This window comes from Oryctolagus cuniculus, chromosome 10 (assembly GCF_964237555.1).
Source record: "Oryctolagus cuniculus chromosome 10, mOryCun1.1, whole genome shotgun sequence".
NCBI lineage: Eukaryota > Metazoa > Chordata > Mammalia > Lagomorpha > Leporidae > Oryctolagus > Oryctolagus cuniculus.
In genome coordinates, this window is record NC_091441.1 from 100,652,393 (window position 1) to 100,674,185 (window position 21,793).

The 21,793-nt window shown below is 51.0% G+C and overlaps 1 protein-coding gene across 9 annotated transcripts in view; it reads right to left on the minus strand.

The window, feature by feature from the left end:
- Positions 1-6,065: 6,065 nt before the first annotated feature.
- Positions 6,066-21,793, minus strand: part of FBXW12 (F-box and WD repeat domain containing 12) — a 39,154-nt gene continuing 23,426 nt past the window's right edge. For 8 of the 9 annotated variants that reach the window (XM_070050851.1, XM_070050850.1, XM_070050849.1 and 5 more), the window contains 6 exons: positions 18,681-18,890; positions 17,991-18,149; positions 16,939-17,143; positions 16,363-16,541; positions 15,537-15,670; positions 6,066-8,399 (listed from right to left, as the gene is read on the minus strand). In XM_070050851.1, the coding sequence (XP_069906952.1) occupies positions 8,297-8,399; positions 15,537-15,670; positions 16,363-16,541; positions 16,939-17,143; positions 17,991-18,149; positions 18,681-18,890 (990 nt within the window). In that variant the 3' untranslated portion in view covers positions 6,066-8,296. The remainder of the gene's footprint in view (positions 8,400-15,536; positions 15,671-16,362; positions 16,542-16,938; positions 17,144-17,990; positions 18,150-18,680; positions 18,891-21,793) is intronic. The other variant, XM_070050854.1, reaches the window with a different exon arrangement.

Sequence of the window (21,793 nt, forward strand, 5' to 3'; positions counted from 1 at the left end):
CACTCAGAGATTTGGCTTCTTTTTTCTTTTTCTTTTTTTGAGAGACACGCAGACATCTTCCATATACTTGTTTACTCCCCAAATATCTGCAACAGCTGGGCCGGGCCAGGCTGCTGCTGGGAACGCCCACGCAGTCTGCCACGTGGGTAGCGGCACCCGATTACATAAGCCACAGCTGCTGCCTCCCGGGGTCCGCTTTAGCAGGAAGCTGGAGCCAGGAGCTGGGGCTGCGAGTTGGACCTGCATACTCTGCTGTCGAACTTGGGTGTTTTCTCCCACTCGCTCGTCATGGTTACCACCCCCATTTCTAGACAGTCTCGGGGAGCAGGGCTGATGGGGAGCTCAGGTGGGAGTGGACTTGGGGCAGGTAAGAGAAGCAGCCTTGGCCATCACCACCTCTGTTCCAGGCTGTCATCTGCAGGTTTGAGGAGGTCTGTAACGGACAGGCGAGGGTGGGGAAGGTGGGGGAGCTGGTCACGCCCCACGTGCCTGGCCGGGGGGGGGGGGGGGGGGGAGTCGGTCACGTCCCTATGAGCCTGGTAGCCTGGCGTGAGCACCGGGAGGGGTGTGTACCAGATACACTGGGAGGTCCCTCACTTTCACGTCTTGGCCCCCATGGAGTACTGTTACTACAAAGAGAAAAATTGTGATAAGATAGGGAATTCTGAGTGCTTCCTCAGGTAGTGCAGAGTGGAGATTCCCACCCGATAGGTCTAAGTGATCGGGCCCTGGCCACGTCCTGTCCCGTGCAGAACATTCATAGAGCGGCTTGATGGCCTCGCCAATGCACAGCCATCAGGTGTGCTCTCCCTGCTCTGTTTTCTGCGCACCTGCACACAAACCTCCTTTGTTTCTCATTACCACCGGGGGCTCCTGAAGGAACTCTGAGAGTGGTCTGCTTTTTGCAAAGGGCTTTCACCAACTTGTATCCTGGGGTAGAGGATCCAGGAGTTTTGTTTCTGTTAATTTTCCGATGTGGAAAGAATCATGCTAATGGGGTGGCAGCTGAATTGGTGCTGGTATGTGCTGGGCAGAAGGACGCTACATCGACTGGCCAGGCCTAGCGGGGGACCGCAGCGGCGCAGGGGGCCACAGGCTGGGCCTAGCGCCTCCGGGCTTTTCTGCTGAGCACCCATGGCCGCTGCTGCTTGTGGGTCACCTATCAGGCTCCCTTAGGGACAACACGTTAAAGAACCAACACGGACCCTAAACCACCTGGTTTAGCTGACTGGCGATGCTTCATGCGTGCAGAGTTAGATCTTCCATCCACTGGTTCAGTCCCAGAGCTGGGCCTGTTGGGGAGCCAGGAGCTACATCCGGGTCTAACCACGTGGGTATAGGGGCCCAAGCCCTTGGGCCATCCGCTGCTGCTTTCTTCGTGGTTTTTTTTTTTTGACGGGTAGAATTACAGAAAGGCAGAAGCAGAGAGAGAGGTCTTCCATCTGCGGGTTCACTCCCCAAGAGGCCACACCAGCTAGAGCTGCACTGATCAGGAGCTAGGAGCCGCTTCTGGGTCTCCCAGGCGGGTGCAGGGCCTTAAGGACTTGGGCCATCTCCCACTGCTTTCCCCAGGCCATAGCAGAGAGCTGGATCAGAAGTGGAGCAGCTGGGACTCGAACCACTGCCCATATAGGATGCCTACATTGCAGGCGGCAGCTTTACCTGTTAGACCAGAACACCAGCCCCACGTATCAGTCTGCCCTGGGCCAGGTTTTTGGTGTTTGATGAAGCCCTTAAAATGCCACTTGGGATTCCTGCTTTCCATACTGGGAGTGCCTGGTTTTGGAGTCCTGGCTCTCCTTATGGGGTGTGTGTGTGTGTGTGTGTGTGTGTGTTTGCTAATGTGCAGCCTGGGAGGCTGGTGTGTGTGTGTGTGTGTGCTAATAATGTGCAGCCTGGGAGGCTGGTGTGTGTGTGTGTGTGCTAATGTGCAGCCTGGGAGGCTGGTGTGTGTGTGTGTGTGTGTGTTTGCTAATGTGCAGCCTGGGAGGCTGGTGTGTGTGTGTGTGTGTGTGTGTGTTTGCTAATGTGCAGCCTGGGAGGCTGGTGTGTGTGTGTGTGTGCTAATGTGCAGCCTGGGAGGCTGGTGTGTGTGTGTGTGTGCTAATGTGCAGCCTGGGAGGCTGGTGTGTGTGTGTGTGTGTGTGCGCTAATGTGCAGCCTGGGAGGCTGGTGTGTGTGTGTGTGCTAATGTGCAGCCTGGGAGGCTGGTGTGTGTGTGTGTGCTAATGTGCAGCCTGGGAGGCTGGTGTGTGTGTGTGTGTGTGTGTTTGCTAATGCGCAGCCTGGGAGGCTGGTGTGTGTGTGTGTGTGCTAATGTGCAGCCTGGGAGGCTGGTGTGTGTGCGTGTGTGCTAATGCGCAGCCTGGGAGGCTGGTGTGTGTGTGTGTGTGTGTTTGCTAATGCGCAGCCTGGGAGGCTGGTGTGTGTGTGTGTGTGTGTGTGTGTGTGCTAATGTGCAGCCTGGGAGGCTGGTGTGTGTGTGTGTGTGTTTGCTAATGCGCAGCCTGGGAGGCTGGTGTGTGTGTGTGTGTGTGTGTGTGTGTTTGCTAATGCGCAGCCTGGGAGGCTGGTGTGTGTGTGTGTGTGTGTGTGTGTGTGCTAACGTGCAGCCTGGGAGGCTGGTGTGTGTGTGTGTGTGTGTGTGTGTGCTAATGTGCAGCCTGGGAGGCTGTGGTGATGACTCAGTTGGATCCCTGCCACCCACGCGGGAGACTCAGATTGAATTCTAGGCTCCTAGCTTTTGTCCTGGCTGTTGAAGCCATTTGGGAAATGAACCAATAGATGGAAGATCTCTTACCGCTGCCATTCAAATTAAAAAAAAAAAATTAAATGCTAACTCCATATTTAAAAAAAAAAACTTAGTTAAGGATGATGGTTTATCCAACATCAACTGTTTACCGAAATTTAAGATAAGGATGATGTTGGAAAGGGAACTTATTCTATGGCCGCAGTGTTGGGGTTTCATTTGAGTGCTGGTTATCTGGCTAAGACGGGCGCCCGTGCCGGTGGAGGAAGGGCGGGTACGGCTGCCCGCGCGTGCACCAGGTTAGATGGGGGCGCAGCGCCCTCTTCCGGCCACAGTGTGGTTGTACGCGCCACAGGTGCGGCGGGCTTTCGGGGGTGTGAGGATCACGCGGGTCGTCCCACCTTGTCTCCTACACGACTTCCTGCTGGAGAGTGAGCTATGGGCCGGCACAGAGCTGGGACAGCAGTGAGAGACCGGCAAGCAGAAGCCTCACCAAGTGTATCCAGCGGAGGGAATTAAAATAGGAGGGGGTGATTGGTTACTGGAGTGTGGGCAGGACAGGAAGGGGAGTGGTCAGCCAGAGGCTTCGAGGCTGCAGAGCCTCTGTCCCCTCTAAGCCGCAAAGAGGGCGGCAGTGTGGTCCTACAGCCCCTGACTGCTGTGTGGCCTGTGCCTGTAAGAAGCCAGGAGCTGTAGCTTGCTGATGTGTGGGTGCCTGGACTCTGACATCTATCAGGGAGGGCTGCCACAGGGAACCCTAGACGGCCCCTACCCCCAGACTACCCCTCTCAGGGCAGGAGCCTTGCTCTGGGAGGGCTGGTGTCCCCTCAGCTGGCTGTCTGGGCCCCAGGGGAGAAGGGTGGAGATGTTGGGGAGCAGGTGGCAGGAGCCACCCGGGGTCGCACGGTTGGATCCTGAGCTGTGCCGGGCAGGATTGAGTGAGGAGATGTTTAAGTGTGGATCCCCCCGGCTCCTGGCAGGTAACTGACAGAGAATATGGACCCAGAAGAGGTGTTGCGGAGGGGGCTGCTTATAGAGCAAGGGCCATCAGGAATGCCAGCCAGGGGTGGGGACAGGGCAGTTCTCAGGCCTGGGGAGGAGCAGGGAGCACAGGGGCCGTGGCTTTTGGTGGGGGAGGGACCCAGGGAGAACATTGGTTAGAAATGTACCCCCGGCCTCTCCTCCCTCTCACAACCTTGAACTCTGCACAGCCCCGCCCCTGGCCACTGCCCTGAAAGGGAGAGGTCGGCTTTTCCAGGGTGGGGCCAGGTGGCAAGCAGAAGTGGAGCCTGAGCACCTGCTGACCATGAGGCCCCTGGCAGGTGCTGTGTCACTCAAGGTCACAGGGCTAGAGAGGACTGGGTGCCCAGGACCTCTCCACACCCTGTGCCCTGGTGCTCCGTAGAAGGTGCGGTACACTGTCCCGTGTGGGGCAGGTAGGAGGCTGGGGGGTGAGGAGAGTGGGCCATGGGCTGCGGGAGACGTCTTTCACTACAGCGTATGGTAGAGGAATTCGGCCAGGGCCAGGCCTGGACCCCCCCAGAGACGCAGGAGGCCAAGATGTGGGCGGACCCCCAGGCTGCTGCTTGTCCGTGGCTCCGGGGGCAGGCCTTGTGGTGGGAAAGCGCTGTGGACTTGGAGCTCACAAACAGGGGACCCAGCTCCACGCTAGTCGCCTCTCTCCTGAGCCGTCTTCCCAGCAGAGGCCTCCTGTGAAAGCTGTCGCTGCAAGGGAAGGCCCTGGTGCCCCTCCAGACCTGTGAGCTGCAGGAAAGAGCTGGCCTCTGTGCCCCAGGGGCCAGGCCTGACCCTGGAGGGCAGCAAGCAGGGTGGCCCTCTCCTCCTTTCCATTCCTGGAGGAGAAGATCATGCACACCTTGCCCAGCCTCTGCCAGGGTAGATGGCAGTGTGAGCCCAGGGCAGGAGCATGGGCTGGGAGCCCCAGGCGTGGGCTCCTGCTGGGCCTGGGTCCCCACCATTACTGCCCAGGAGACCTCTGCCCCTGAGCTGGGCTTGTGAGTGCAGTTGCACAGGCGCACCAGGGGTAGAGACAGCAAGTCCCTTCCCTGTCACCTGCCCCTCCCTGCTATCTAGCCCAAGACATATTCCCGCCTCTTCCTCCCATGCCCAGGCTCACCTCCAGGTTCTTAGAGAAGCCCTTCATGGCTTTTCTCCGGCATATCCAAATTGCTGCTGCTACTTGTGTGTTTCCGGGCTCTTACTGAGTATGCATTGAATGCAAGCACTCCGATACCGTGACTGGTGACCTGACCCCGAGTGACAGGTGTGTAGGGTAAAACGTGGGCATGCCGGCCAGCGGGCTGATGCACTGGACAGTAGTGGAGATGTCATCCAGGTACATGGATCACCACACACTTTAAAACTTAGGTTTATTTTTGGAATTTTCCATCTTACATTTCTGATGCACCATTAATGGTAACTGAAATCGTAGTGGGAAAACCAGCCACCCGAGGGGCTGCTGCAGTTCGACAGCAGGTACCCGTGTGTCCCCAGCAGCTTGCCTGGAGTGAGGGCGGGGGTGGAGGAGGAGGATGCCGCTCTCCTGAGTAATTTGGCTAATCCGTATGTATTTTCAGAGCTGTCCCCTAATGTAGTATCTGGTAGAGGTGCTCTCATAAAGGAAATAGCCTTAGTGGTTTTGTCGGTTCTCAGCTTCTGCTCAGCAGCAGTGGCTTGGAGCTCGGGCCATCGTAGCAGGGAACTGCAGAGCGGAAGGCAGGACTCTGTCCCCTGTCACAGTGCCACTCCGTGCTGTCGCTCTCCGGCAGCCTGCCTCGCTAGCAGAGTTGCCATCCTTGCCGGTGGGGGTGGGGACAGAGCGCACTAGTTTCCATGGGGTGGGGCCTACCACAGTCTCACTTCCCAAGGAACAACAGGACCAGACTTGGGTCTGCATGGACAAGGCAGAAGTGGGTGGGCATGGCGGTATGGAGTAGATGGATCTTCCCAAGGAAGAGGAGCTAAGATCACACTAGGCTTATTTCTGGGGCTTCTGATTCTTATCCCAAATCCATCTTTTCAAAAAACCCTGCCCTAAATTGTAATGGTCCATTTACTAAACCTTTATCTAATTACTGAGATGGGGGCGATCTGTGCTGTCCACTCCACCCGAGAACTATGAGGGTTAGGGGTCCTGTGGGGTGAGCCCATTCTGCTGCACCTGCTGCCGCGCTCTCCCCGCCCCTCACTGCATCTACCAGGAATCGGACTCTTCTGAGGTCTGGCGTCTCACGTCCCTGGTCTCCAACTTCGGAGAGGCCCCACCTTCCATCACAGCCTTTAACATTCTGTTGTGTAAGTTTAAAAAATTTTATTTGAGGGGTAGAGTTATAAAGAGGGAGAGACAGGGAGAGGGGTCTTCCATCCGCAGGGTCACTCTTCAAATGGCTGCAATGGCCAGAGCTGGGCCGTTCCGAAGCCAGGAGCCTGGACGTTCTGGTTGCCCCATGCTGGTGCAGGGGCCCAAGCACTTGGGGCATCTTCCTCTACTTTCCCAGGCTATGGCAGAGAGCTGGTTGATAAGCAGAGTGGCCATGACGCAAACCGGCGCCCATTTGGGATGCTGCTGCAGCAGGTGGAGGCTCAGCCCTCCACTACAGCTCCAGCCCCCATCCTTTAGAACTCGAGGAGTAGGGCTGACTTCAGCGCTTGTTGACTTCCCTGGGTTTCAGCTTGTATTTCTGAGCAGTGTTGAGGCACCATGTATACAGTTCTCTCCACACGTGGGCCCACGTTTCTGGAAAACAAGTCTCACAGCGGTTGGCTTTTAGCCCCTTCTACCACGGTGGGGAACCTGTTTTCTGCCAAGGACCATGTGGGTATTTACCCCATCACTCGCAGGCCATACCCACTTATCAGCTGAAAAACTGGCCACTGTAGACTGAGCTTCGAGTCCTGCCTGCGGCTGCCGTGGCAGAGCCACCCCCAAGGATCTCGCTGGCCAGGCTCCCCCGAACCCCTGCACCTTACTCGGCAGTTGCCAAGCCTCCTGGGGGCCTATGTCTTTGTTGCCTTTGGCAACCGACTTTCTCTGTGCACGATTCAAGTGTTTCCTCCTCTCATTTCCTTGGTCTCCAGTGACCACACGTCACCTTTAGAACCTGCCGTCTCTCATGACGGAACAGCTCAACTGGCTCAACTTCCCGAACTGCCATGGGGAGGATCTTATAAAAGCGCTGGTCTCGGGGCCATCCCCGTGGTGCGGCAGGTTGTGCCACTCCAACACGGGGATCCCATATGCACACCTGGATGTTGAAGCCATTTGGGGAGTGAACCAGTGGATGCTTGCTTGTTTTTAAAGATTTGATTGAAAGACAGGGTTACAGAGAAGCAGAGGCAGAGCGGGGGTGGGTGGGTCTTCCATCTACTAGTTTACTCCCCAGATGGCTGCAGTGACTGGAGTTGCACCGATCTGAAGCCAGGAGCTTTTTCCGGATCTCCCACACAGGTGCAGGCTCCCAAGAATCTGGGCCATCTTCTGCTTTCCCAGGCCATAGAAGAGAGCTGGATCAGAGGTGGAGCAGCTGGGACTCAAACCGGCGCCCATATGGATGCCGACACTGAAGGCCCCATAACTTTGCCTTTCAAAGAAACAAATCTTTAAGAAAAAAAATGTTGGGGCTGGTGCTGTGGCACAGCGGGTTAACGCCCTGGCCTAAAGCACCGGCATCCCATATGGACACCGGTTCAAGACCCGGTTGCTCCACTTCCCATCCAGCTCTCTGCTGTGGTCTCAGAAAGCAGAAGATGGCCCAAATCCTTGGGCCCCTGCATCCGTGCGGGAAGAGCCAGAGTAAGCTCGTGGCTTCCGATCGGCAGAGCTCCAGCTGTTGAGACCAACTGGGGAGTGAACCAGAGGATGGAAAATCCCCCTTTCACCTTCTCCCCCTCTATAACTGACTTTCAAATAAATAAATCTGGAAAAAGTATTTTTTAGACAATCTTTTTAAAAACAAAACTCAATCCTCCAGGTGTTACCACAGCATTTAGATTATGTTAACTACTTGACATTACGTTTAATACCTGCCCTTGTCTGCAGGATTGAACCCTCCAGGCCATCCCACCGTGTCTTCCCCTCTCACTGACATAGCCACACAGACTGTTTCTGAAACAGACCAGACACGTGACCAACTGTGCTGCGCCCCGTGCTGTTTAGAAAGCCTGATGGATGTCTGCTCCACCCAGCCTGCCCTCCACCATCCTCACACGGAGCTGCTCGCTCTGCTCTTGGTTCTAGTTTGAGGTTTTCCCCAATAGCAGGGGATGATGGGCACTTTGACAGCCTGGCCAGAGTACCTTTTCCATGCCACTCCAAGGCCACTTTCCTGGGATGATGAGTCGAGCACTTCACCTTGATAGCCAGGACTAAGTTATGTTGCTACACACATGCTCTGGATAAGGCCTGTCCAAAGAATCTGTCACAGTGCCTGACTCACTTCAGGAAGTTAAATAGCCACTTTACATCACTAAAACATTCTTGACTTGCAAATAGACTCATCTTTACTATATTAAGGGGGATGGTACAGATTAATTTCCTTTCAAAGTGTACATCACCAGAATGCTGGAGTTACGAATTCTCGACAGGACGCGTACTATGCTCACGTTATCACATATTGCATTGGAGACATAGCTGCCGACAGAGAAAGAGAAGAATGTCAGTGGACAAAGGGGAAGTTGGTACACTGCCGTTTTGTTCAAGATTTTTTTATTGGAAAGGCAGTGGTAGAGGAAGAGACAGAACTATATCTACTGATTCACTCCTGAATTGGCCACAGTGGGCCAGGCCAAAGCCAGGAGACAGGAGCTTCTGGGTCTCCCAAGGCGGTGCAGGGTCCCAAGCACTTGGGCTACCTTCTGCTGCTTCTCCCAGGCCAGTAGCAGGGAGTTATAGTCGAAGTGGAGCAGCTGGGACTCAAACCAGCACCCATATGGGATGCCGGCATTGTGGGTAGAGGCTTAACATGCTATGGTACTACACCAGCACCATATCCGCTGTTGATATGAAATTGGAACCTGATAAAAATCTAAATACTATTCCCACATTGTTCTGGTAGCCATCTTCTTACATTTTGTTTGTAAAAATTCCGTAGATGGGCCTGGTTCTGTGGTGCAGCGGGTTAAGCCACAGTCTGCAATGCCAGCATCCCACATAGGCACCAATTGAAATCCCGGCTGCTTCATTTCCGATCCTGCTCCCTGCCTATGTACCTGGCAAAGCAAAAGAGGATGGCCAGAGTCCTTGTGCCTCTGCACCCATGTGGGAGACCCAGAAGAAGCTCTGGGCTCCTGGCTCTGACCTGCTCCAGCCTAGTCACTGCAGCCATGTGGGGAGTGAACCAGTAGAAGATCTCCGTCTGTTTCTCTGTTACACTTTCAAATAAGTAAGCCTTTAAAAACAAGTAAAAATGTATACATCCACAGATCCGGTAGCATTATCCTGATTATCTCTGATGGGGCAGATTATCTGGCTCATGGGGGGCGGGTTCTTAGTTTAGTGTAGAATTCTCCTCGTTGACAATACACCCTCTACTCCAAGTGAGTATCAAACCACATTTCCCCTGCAATGGGCACGGGGGAGATGGAGCAGGTTCTGTCGGCCCTCCTCATTCTGGATTACTCGGACCAGGGGGCACAGGGCAGGGCACAGTTGACCATATCTGCCTGCGTTAACCCGAGCAGATGTGGCACCCCTCTCCCCTGTGAGCACCGAGAGGAAGCCCACGGACCTTGTTTCCCCCTGCACTACAGATGAGTGGGTGTGGTGTCCCCTCGCCCCATCAGGCAAGGCAGAGGCGAGGGATAGCTGGAAGCTTTCTGAATTGGTAGATCTGAAGATGCCACCTTTCTAGGGCTGAACAGATTAAACTCTAGTTCAAACCAGACCTAGGAGTTCCAAAAACCAAAGATTAAATAACTTGAAACCAACTAGAGAAAATGACACATTCTCTATAAAGGAACAGGTTTGAATGAAAATGGATTTTTTTTTTTAATTTGACAGGTAGAGTTATAGATAGTGAGACACAGAAAGGTCTTCCTTCTGTTGGTTCACTCCCCAAATGGCTGCTACGGAGCCAGGAGCCAAGTGCTTCCTCGTGGTCTCCCATGCGGGTGCAGGGCCCAAGCACTTGGGCCATCCTCCACTGTCTCCCCAGGCCACAGCAGAGAGCTGGACTGGAAGAGGAGCAACCGGGACTAGAACCTGGCACCCATATGGGATGCAGGTGCCGCAGGCAGAGGATTAACCAAGTGAGCCATGGCGCCGGCCCCTGGACAATGGATTTTAATCAGACACTGTGGAAGCCATAAAGAAGTGGCACATTTTTCAAATGCTGAATCAATAGAATGATTCGAAGTAGCAAAGCCATCTTGAGCAAAACAAAGCTAGAAGAAGCATCACATTACTAGATTTCAAAATATATTTTAAAATTATAGTCAACAAAACACCAGTATATTGGGGCCGGCGCTGTGGCATAGTGGGTAAAGCTGCTGCCTGCAGTGCCGGCATCCCATAGAGGCACCAGTTTGAGTCTCAGCTGCTCTACTTCTGATCCAGCTCTCTGCTATGGCCTGGGAAAGCAGTAGAAGATGGCCTAAGTCCCTGAGACCCTGCACCCACTTGGAAGACCCGGAACAGTCTCCTGGCTTCCGATCGGCACACTCCAGCATTGTGGCCAACTGGGGAGTGAACCAGCAGATCGAAGACCTCTTTCTCTGCCTCTACTCTTTTTAACCCTGACTTTCAAATAATAAATATAAAAAAAAAAACCAAAACACACTATATTGGCATAAAACAGACATATTGCCCAATGGAATAGGATAGGAAGTGGCCAAGAATATACAAAGGAGAAAGGATAAAGTCTTCAATAAATAGTCTTGGGAAGACTGAATGTCCACATGCAAAAGAATGAAAATAGACCCTTTTCTCACTCCTTACATCAGACAACTCAAAAGTGGTTGAAGACTTATACTTGAGGCCTGAAACTCTAGAGCCACTAGAATAAAACACAGGGGGAAAGCGCCCAGACGTTTGTCTGCCAGTCACCTCCCAGATTCTGAAGTCACAGGACACGAAAGCAAAAATAGACAAATAGGATTGTATCAAACTAAGGAATTTCTTCGTATCAAAGCAAACAGCCGAGCGAAGAGACAAGCCTCAGCCTGGGAGAAGATCTAAACCATATATCAGCTAAGGGCAATATTTAAAATACACAAGGAACTCACAACAAATCACTAAGAAAAAATGAGCAAACGACCTGAAGAGATACTTCTCAAGAAGAAATAAAAATGGCCACTTGATGTTTCAAAAAAATGCTCAACATCACACAGCAGAGAAATGAGTAAAACCACAATGCGAGGCAGGCATTGAGCCTAGTGGTTAGGACACCCCTGTCCCCTATCCAAATACTGGGTTTAATTCCTAGCCTTGGGGCTGCCACTGGAGAGAGACCCTGGATGAAGCTTCCTGATCTCATCTTTCTGCTGGCCCAGCTCCTGCCACTGCACGTATTTGGAGACTGAACTATCAGATGGGAGCTCACTCTCTGCCTTTCAAATTAAACCAACAACTGTGAGATAACCACCTCAGAGCAAAATGATCAAAGACTGGTAGGCATTTGACCATGCGGGACACCTGCGTCTCATACTGGAGTGCCTCCTGTACGTCCTGGCTCCTCTGCTAATCCAGCTTCCTGCCAATGCGCACCTTCAGAGGCTGCAGGTGATGGCTCAAGGGGTTAGGTCCCTGCCACCCACGTGGGAGACCTGATTGAGCTCCTGGCTTTGGCTTGGCCCAGCCCCAGCAGGCATTTGGGGAGTCAGCCAGTAGACAGGTGCTCTTTCTCCCACACATCAATTTTTTTGTAAAATGAAGATTACAAGTATTGGTGAGGATATGAGAAGGGGAAAATTTGTTCATTTTTTAAAGATTTATTTTACTTGAAAGGCAGAGTTAGAGGCAGAGAGAGAGAGAGAGGTCTTTCATCAGCTGGTTCACTCCCTAATTGGGCACAATGGCTGGAGCTGCGCTGATCCGAAGCCATGAGCCAGGAGCTTCTTCCTGGTCTCCCACACAGGTGCAGGGGCCCAAGGACTTGGACCATCTTGCACTGCTTTCTCAGGCCAGAGCAGAGAGCTGGTTTGGAAGTGCAGCAGCTGGGTCTCCAACCGGTGCCCATATGGGATGCGGGCACTGCAGCTGGTCACTTTTACCTGCTATGCCACAGTGCCGGCCCCTTGTAAGTTAATTCAGTCACTTTGAAGATAGCATGGAGGCTCCTCCGAAACTCAACATAGTGTCTGGCATCGTGATATAATGGGTGAAGTCACGTCCGACGATGCTGGCCTTCCATATGGGTGCCGGTTCGAGTCCTGGTTGCTCCACTTCCAATCCAGCTCCCTACTAATGCACCTGGGAAAGCAGCAGTAGACTGTGCAAGTACCTGGGCCCCTGCACCCACGTGGGAGACAGGAATGAAGCTCCTGGCTTCGGTCTGGCACAGCCCTGACTGTTACAGCTATTTAGGGAATGAGCCAGCAGATGGAAGATATCAGTCTTTGAAATAAAATTTTTAAAAAATTACCATATGATCTAGATACACAACCAATGGAATTGAGGTCAGTATGCCAAGAAGATATCTACATTCCTATATTCATTTCAGCATTATTCATGGTAGCAAAGATACGAAATAAACCTATCAGTGGATAAGTGGATCTTCAGACACAGTGCAACACTATTCAGGCTTTAAACAGGACGTTCTGTTCTTTGAGAGAACATGGACGAGCCTAGAGGATGGTGGGGCTGGCGCTGTGGCGTACAGGTTAAAGCCCCAGCCTGCAGTGCTGGTATCCTATGTGGGCACTGGTTTGAGTCCTGGCTGCTCCACTTCCAATCCAGCTCCCTGCTCATGTGCCTGGGAAAGCAATGGAAGATGGCCCAAGTCCTGGGGCCCCTATACCCATGTGGGAGACCCGGAAAAAGCTTCTGGCTCCTGGCTTCCAGGCTGGCCCAGCCCCAACTGTTGGTGGCCATTTGGGGAGTGAACCAAGATTGATCTCTATCTCTGCTTTTCAAATAAATCTTTAAAAAATAGCATGTGCTACATTTCAAAATAGCTAAAAGAATTTTATATATCTTCACGGTCAGAATATTTATTTCAAGTGATGAATGTTAATCTTATTTGAACATTCCATAATACTATATATTATACATTCATAATTATAAATGTATAATATATAGTATTATATATAGTATATATACTATGTATTATATATATATATATATAAACAGATTGGCATGGTGGATAAAAATCATGAGCCAACTACATTCTGTCTAAAAGAAACTCACTTCAATCAACTGCAAAACAAAAACTTCTTCAAATTTACTAAGTAGGTTGGAAGTAAAGATAGAAAATATAACATGTAGAGCCCAGTGTTGTGGCATAGATTAAGCCCCTGACTGCAGTGCCAGGATCCTATGGGTTCCCATTCAAGTGGGAGACCAGAAAGAGCCCCCTGGCTTTGGATTGGCTCAGCTCTAGCCATTGCTGCCAACTGGGGAGTGAATCAGTGGATGAAAGACCTCTCCTTCTCTCCCCTCTCTGCCTCCTCTCCTAACTCTGAGTTTCAAATAAATAAATCTTTAAAAAAATTTAATGCCATTTTTCACTGTAATAGAGAACCACCCTAAAAATTTAGTATGCAGCCACCAAAGATCCGAAATAGTCCTAAAAATCTTGAAAGAACAAAGCTGAGAGCAACACAATACCAGTTTTCAAAATATCTTACCAAGCTACAATAATCAAATAGCATGTTACTGGCATAACAAATCAACAATGGACAAATCAACCAATGGAATAGAATAGTGTAGAAGTAAACCCATAGATTTTTAGTCAACTGGTTTACCACAAAGGTGTCAAGAACATACAATGGGGAAATAACAGTCTCTTCAATAGTGTTGGTGAAACCTGATATTAAAAACAGAAGCGGACCCTTACCTTATACCATACACAAAAGTGAACTCCAAGTGAATTAAAGACTCAGTCTAAGACCTGAAACTGAACTACTAGAAAAAAGGGGCAAACCTCCACAAACACTGACCGACAATGATTTTTTTGGGCCTGACCCAAAAAGCACAGGCAACAAAAATAGATAAGTGAGAGCCTATCAAGCTAAGAAAACTTCTATACACCTAAGTACACAATCAGTAAAGATGACCCACAGATTAGGAGAAAACACTCGCAAATCCTACATCTGAGAATGGGTTAGTACACAAGATATATGGGGAACTTAATAGCAAACAACTCAATTTAAAAAAAAAGTTGATGAGGGACCTGAATATTTTTCCAAAGACATACAAATATCCAACAGATATAGGAAAAAAAATCAATAAAAATCATTAGGGAAATGCAAATTAAAACCATAACAAGATACTAAAAAATCCTAGCAGTAACAAGTGGGTGAGGATCTGGACAAAAGGGAATGCTTGTACACTTTGGTTGGATGATACAGCTATTATGTAATGGAAGTTCCTTAAACTACAGATCGAAATATGATATAGCAACCCCACCTCTCAATTCCTTTGGCTATGGAATATCAGTATGTCAAAGAGATATCTGTAGATATCTGTACTCCTTTTTTTTTGGACAGAGTGGACAGTGAGAGAGAGAGACAGAGAGAAAGGTCTTCCTTTGCCGTTGGTTCACCCTCCAATGGCCGCTGCAGCCGGCGCACTGTGCTGATCCGATGGCAGGAGCCAGATGCTTCTCCTGGTCTCCCATGGGGTGCAGGGCCCAAGGACTTGGGCCATCCTCCACTGCACTCCCGGGCCACAGCAGAGAGCTGGCCTGGAAGAAGGGCAACCGGGACAGAATCCGGTGCCCCGACCAGGACTAGAACCCGGTGTGCCGGCGCTGCAAGGCGGAGGATTAGCCTGGTGAGCTGCGGCGCTGGTCCTATTCCCATGTTCTTACATCATTATTCACAATACCCAAGATACAGAACCAACCTTAAGTGTCCACCAACAGGAAAACAGATTTAGAAAACATGGCACATACACACAACAGAATACCATTCAGCCTTCAAAAAAGGAAACCTTGTTATCTGCAACAGTGTGCATAAACCTGAGGACATTAAGTGACAATAAGCCAGAGACAGATACTTCAAGATCTCCCTTAGAAGAGCTGTCCCTGCCACCCAAGTAGGAAATCCAGGTTGAGCTCTAGGCTCCCGCTTGGGTCTGGCCCAGCCCTAGCAGACATCTGGGGAGTGAACTAATGGATGGCAGCTGATTGGTGGAAAGAGAACATGAGAGAGAAAGAAAACAGGAGGCTAGGCAGGCACTGATCCTATACAACAACTCCCTGGAACAGACACTCACTCCTGCACGACTCAGCCCACGCTGCTGATCCATTCATTAGGGTAGAGACCGGTGACCAATCACCTCCACTGGACCTCGCCCCTTCAAGGTCCCACCACTGCCACACTGGGCACTGAGCTTCCAGCGCATAGACACATGGGGCACAAGCCAACCAGAAGCACAGCAGGAGGGGGCCTCCTAGTCCCATGCACGACCCTGTATGCGAGAGACGCTTGGAAAAGCGTTTGACCTTTACTGCAAGTACTGTATACCTCAAGAACTAGCAACGCTGTCCTCGGGCCTAGGTTTATTCCTATTTACCCTCAATCTCAAAAAGAGCCATACTGCCTCTCTAGGCACTTGTTGTAGACATCACCAGTGCTCGGGACTGTTCAAGGCAGGGGCAAGGCTTACCAGCCCAGCGTCTGCTCTGTCTCCTCATGCTTCAGGTGGCAGCAGCTCCTGAGGTACGGGTAACGGCCTCCCTCTTCCCACACGTACACGTGCAGAGAACCATCCGTGGCTGTGCTGAGGACGCGGATAGGATCCTTCAAGGACACCGGGGTGGGGGTTGTGAGAGGGCAGAGGGTCAAAATCAAATAGGGAAGTGGGGGTTGGGGGAGTGGGGGCTGGCCTAGCAGGTAAGATACCCCCATCCCGCTCGGGAGTTCCTCCACTTCCGACTCCGGCTTCCTGCTGATGAGCACCCTGGGAGGCAGCAGTGATGGCTCCAGTAGCTGGATACCTGCCGCCCACGTGCGAGACCTGGACTGTTCCCAGTTCACTTGGCCTGGGCTGCCCCAGCTGTTCTGAGCGCCTGAGGAGTCAACCAGTGGATGAGACCTCTCTGCTTTTCAAAGCAACAGGGACCAGTGTTGTGGCATGGTGAGTAAAGCCGCTTCCTGTGACACCGGCATACAATACGGGCTCTGCTTTGGGCTCCAGCTGCTCTACTTCTGATCCAGCTCCCTGCTGTTAGCCTGGGCCAACCGTGGAAGATGGCCCAGGTTCTTGGGCCTCTGCCACCCATGTGAGAGACCTGGATGAAGCTCCCGACTCCTGGCTTCAGCCTGGTCCAGCTCTGGGCATCGCAGCCATCTGGGGAGTGAACCAGTGGACAGAGGCTTGCTCTCTGTCTCTCCCTCTCTGTAACTCCGACTTGCAAGTAAATATTTTAAGACAACTATTCCTTTTTATAAAAAGATGAATGTTACGATCAGTGGGAGAAGACGATACACACCACCCATAGGCTCCTGATGGCTGTCTGGTGGTCCTCCAGTTGTCGCAGCAGGAGGCCGCCGATGGTGAAGAGGAACAGGTATGGCCCACTGCCGAAGACAATCATGTCGGCCTCGTTGACTCCCATCCAGCTGGGGTTCTCTATGTGATCTGGCAGCAGGAAATTGGCGATCTGCTGTGCTGTTTGCATACATAACACAAATGTGAGCAATCTTCAACATGTGGAGGGGTCATCTCTGAACTCCATCTTCCACAAGCAGGCAGGCAGGCACACTGTGAATCATTCTCCCTCCTTCCATGGGATTTCAGGCCTGTGGCCTGACCGTGGTGATGGGTCCGACAACACAGGGGCACAGGCTGTGGACAAAGGTAATAGCTCGGTGTTGAGGAGGCGGCCTGTAGTAAGAAGGGGCACTGAAACCCAGGCAGTAAGACAAAACAGAAGTCTACACACGCCTCCCTGTAGAGGGGGCTGGAAGGGAGCAGTCAGGCTGAGCGCTGCCCCCTTGCTCAGATTCGCATAGGCTGACAGTATACGGGCAGGGAAGACCACAGGTGCCTCTGTGGCGGAGCCTACCTCCGATGACAGTTTTGTCCTCAGTCTTCTGAGTTGTCAGGTCGAAGGTCATAAATCCCATCTTTTTTGAATCTCTTCGGAACATCAGCGTTATCCTATTTTCCCTTCTTGGGGTCCAGCTGGCCCCAAGGCATGATAAAAATGGGAGAGAGAAAGACAGAGGAGTGCTGTCCGGTGGCTTCAATAAGCACTCTGTAAGAAAGACCTAAGGAGAGAGAGCTGCGTGCGTCACAGGTGAAGGAGAGACCGCACAACAGACCCATTAAGCACGCTCATCGCTGCCTGACAGCCTTTTGGCTACGATCAAGCGTTGCCCCCACCCCCAACCCCCACATTGGGGCCAGGGCTTCTCAGGAAGGGTCGGGCAGTCAGCACCTGTCACTCTATGGTCTGAGGCACTCACTGTCACCTTCAGAGAGAACAGAGTCCCTAGGCATACCAAGATGGTGCAAGATCATCTTGTCGTATCGGGCCCTGCTCCAGGAGGGGCTCCCTCCCTGTGCTCTCCCGACCTCTCCTCAGAGCTCCTCGTTCTCTGGTGCCTGCTTCAAGGTCAAGGACTCCTCAGAGTGACACTTGAGCGCAGGCCTAGTTATTTGCTGTTGATCCTCTCTGTACAAGGGTCCTTCCAAAAGTTCATGAAAATGAAGTTAGAAGGCGAGTTTATTTTGTGCAACAGACTTTTGAAATCTGTGCATTATTCTTTCCTAATACACATTTTCCATAGGGGTTGTTTTTGAAGAGCCCTTGGAATTTCCAGCCAAAGTAGATCGAAGCAGAGAATAAAGCAAAAGTGAATACAGTTCCCAAAAACTCCCACCTTACTCCCTCTTTTCAAGTTTCATGAACAACTTTTCATTAATAAACATTTGCCATTGCAACTGGACATTTTTAATTCTCTTTGCATTGTTCCTGACTTCAGGAGAAGATTCCATTGTGCTATACCCTCTGGGAGCTGACACTGGTACGACTGTCATCAGGGATACCTCCTAACTGGGCCTTCCTCGGCTTCTCTCTCCCTTCCTGAGGTTGGAACTCAGAGCAGCACCTACCTTCGGGAAGGAACATTGTTGTGTCCCACACACAAAGACCCACTTCCCACACGGAGAGCAGCGTAGAATATCAACACTGAATTGAAAAGCTTTTGTTCTAGAAATTTCTGTCAAGCTAGGCATCTTAAATGTGTAGATGTCACCTGTAGAATCTCCCACCTGAAACCAAAACATTAACAACGTATCAACAGAAGGAGATGTGTACCTTAGGACTCCTTTCGACAGTGCCGCTGACTACAGGGCCAGCCACAACGGCTGCAATCAACCCTCCCAACCAGCCAGCCTAGCAGAATGGTTGCAAAAGACCTTTCTGAGCCCTGCGCACTCTTCTCTAGGGTAGTGATTCATTAGCCCGTCTACTCTATCCTTTTTTATCAGTCTCTGTCCAGATGCAAATCTTTCTCCACTGTTCCCATTTAAGTTCATGGACAGTATGATAATACACACCTGAAAGACAGGGCTATGAAATAAATCAGGCAGCTTCTTTAAGGAGGAGGGCTGGCTAAATGTACCTGATGGCACAGAGGTCCATACAACCAGTAACCATCAGTATGTTCTGACTGACTCAGAGAATGTGGAAGGGATGACCGTAGAGAGGCAGACTGGCATGTGACAGCAACTGGACCTTGACACCTGTGAAGGCAGCAGGCATTGCATTCGTGAGCCCCATCCAGACACAGGCCCACTTACCATGAGTACTGGGCCACGCGCGGAGAGAAAGGCTATCAAGGAGAAGCAGTCGTAAGGCATAAAGAATTCACTCAGAGCATCCTCACGGAGACAGTCCCACACTTTGATAGTTCTCTCCATATCCATAGTGACTGCCACACACAGATCCGGCAGGGTCACCAGATTCGTGATACTTGAGTCCTGGACTGGACTGGACCAGAAGATGTCACCCTAGAGAACAAGAGGGACACCATCTGTGGTCAGCAACTCTTCACATCACTTGTGCTTTTATTCTGCCCATGTTACCTGGAAACCTCTTCCAAATCAGATCCCCCTCCTGCTTCTGGGAAAAGGATGTGACCATGAAGACAAAACTTAGGCAGTACACGGAGACCCAGTAGCCCCTCAAGAAGCTATCAGACTCACTGAGCTCACACCAGTTCTGTCTCTTAATCACGAAACACTCAGCAAATCACAATCATGGATTCTTATGGGACTGTTAGTACACTTCCCAGTAAATGACACAGCAGTTCCAGCTGCTCCACTTCCAATCCAGCTCTCTGCTATGGCCTGGAAAAGGAGTGGAAGATGGCCCAAGTCCTTTGCTCTGACTCCCTGTGGGAGAGCTAGAAAAAGCTCCTAGTTCCTGAATACCTCAGTTCCAGCCATTGCAGTCATCTGGGGAGTGAACCAGAGGATGGAAGACCTCTGTCTCTGCCTCTTTCTATAACTCTTTCAAATAAGTCAATCTTGGGGCCAGCTCTGTGGCGCAGCAGGTTAAAGCCCTGGCCTGAAGCACTGGCATCCCATATGGGCATTGGTTCTAGTACCAGCTGCTGCTCTTCCCTCTACTATGGCCTGGGATAGCAGTGGGAGATACTCAAGTCCTTGGGCCCCTGCACCTGCATGGGAGACCTGGAGGAAGCTGCTGGCTCCTGGCTTCAGATCAGCCCAGCTCCGGCTGTTGCGGCCATCTGGGGGAGTGAACCCATGATGGAGGACCTTTCTCTGTCTCTACCTCACTCTGTAACTGTCTTTTAAATAAAACCTTTTTCCCCCCTTTTTTGACAAGCAGAGTTACTGAGAGATAGAAAGGTCTTCCTTTTTCCATTGGTTCACCCCCCAAATGGCCACTATGGCCGGCTCTGCGCCAATCCAAAGCCAGGAGCCAGGTGCTTCCTCCCAGTCTCCCACGTGTGTGGTGCAGGGCCCAAGCACTTGGGCCATCCTCCACTGCACTCCCGGGCCACAGCAGAGAGCTGGACTGGAAGAGGAGCAACCGAGACAGAATCTGGCACCCCAACCCAGACTAGAACCCAGGGTGCTGGCACCGCAAGCAGAGGATTAGCCTAGTGAGCCACGGCGCTGGCTAAATGAATTAAATCTTAAAAATATAATCTTTAAAAAAGTATCATCTACCATGAAAATTGTTATTCCACCACCAACCATGTACTTTGCAAACAAGACAGGAAAATGTTTACCTTCTAGACTTTTCTTTGCCCTTAAAAAAATTAATGTAAAAATCAATTTTTCTTTTGCCTGCTGAAAAGATTATCCCATGTGCAAAAAAATAAAGGATTTTAATGTATCATAAAAATTGCCAAGTCTGATAAATTACTAAATATCAATGTAAATACTTCTAGGGTTTCACAAAATCTCCTTGCATTTGATATATTTAGAAACTTTTCCATCACTCTCAAATGTAATCACTATTTTAATTTTTAGCACTATCCAAGTCATCTGTTGCAGTGTTAATCTCTTGCCATGTAACAAACCAACAAGCTTTTGGATTGGCTTCATGGTGATATGGGGCCAGCGCTGTGGTGTAACTGGTAAAGCCACCAGCTGCAGCACCAGCATCCCATATGGGCGCCGGTTTGAGTCTCAGCTGCTCCACTTTTGATCCAGCTCTCTGCTATGGCAGTAGAAGATGGCCCAAGTCCTTAGGCCCCTGCACCTGCGTGGGAGACCGGGAAGAAGTCCCCGGCTTTGAATCTGAATAGCTCCGGCTGTTGGGGCCATCTGGGGAATGCACCAGCGGATGGAAGACCTCTCTCCGCCTCTCCTTCTCTGTGTAACTCTTCAAGTAAATAAATCTTTAAAAAAATAAATAAAACCTTTGCAATATAGAAGCCATCTGTCCCCTAAATCTCCAAAATATGAGGGTGGAGTAGGCATAGCATAGGACAGCCGTTGTCACCCAAAACAAGACGATGGGGTGGGTGAGAAGCACCTGTGTATCGTTGATACACAGGAAATTTTAAATCCAGAGGAAAAATTGCTGGTAGTTTGTTGATTAGGATTCAATATCTAAGGAAGATTCTTCGGGACTCTTGGCTCCACTCTCCCGGCTCTTCATCCTGTCCCAAGTCACCCCTCCCTTCCCCTAGATGGTGGGCCAGTCCTGCAGCTGAGCAGTTTTCTCATCTGCTTCCTGACTGACAGTTTTATGATCCGAAGTCTTCTTTTCCTTTTGTGATGCCTCCTCCCCTTTAAATCCAGGCTGGTAGCGTTCTTGCCTTGTCATTAGACCTTTCTGGTCTCCTAAGAACCTTAGTGGAGTCTAGATTGGCAACTCATTCCCTACCACGTCCTATGTTCATGAAAGGGCATTTATCTGAAGACCCTAAGGTACAGCCAGTGCCCAGTTTTCACCAGGAGGGAGAGAGAACTCACAACAGGGAAAGCCAAGAAAATAGCATCATGTGGTCCCCATGCTGGAGTCTTCCAACTCCATCCCAGTGCTCCCTGTACTCCACGCGCTCATCCTGAGATCTCTGTGCCCCTGAGAGGCCATCTGCATTCAAGTACTTTCTGGGAAAGTCAGCACAGCCAACACACATCACTGACCGAGAGGCAGAAATGGGTAAGGAAGGCACACAATGCCAAAAGCTTGTTTATTCTGCTAAGGCACTTGGTGTTACTGGTAGAAAAGCAATTGTTGTACAGGCTTCTACATAGAAATGCCTACTCCTATAACAAAAATAAAGATATAGGGCCCAGCACTGTGGTACAGCGGGTAATGCCCTGGCCTGAGGCGCTGGCATTCCATATGGGTGCCACTTCGAGACCAGGCTGCTCCACTTCTGATCCAGCTCTCTGCTATGGCCAGGGAAAGCAGTGGAAGATGGCCC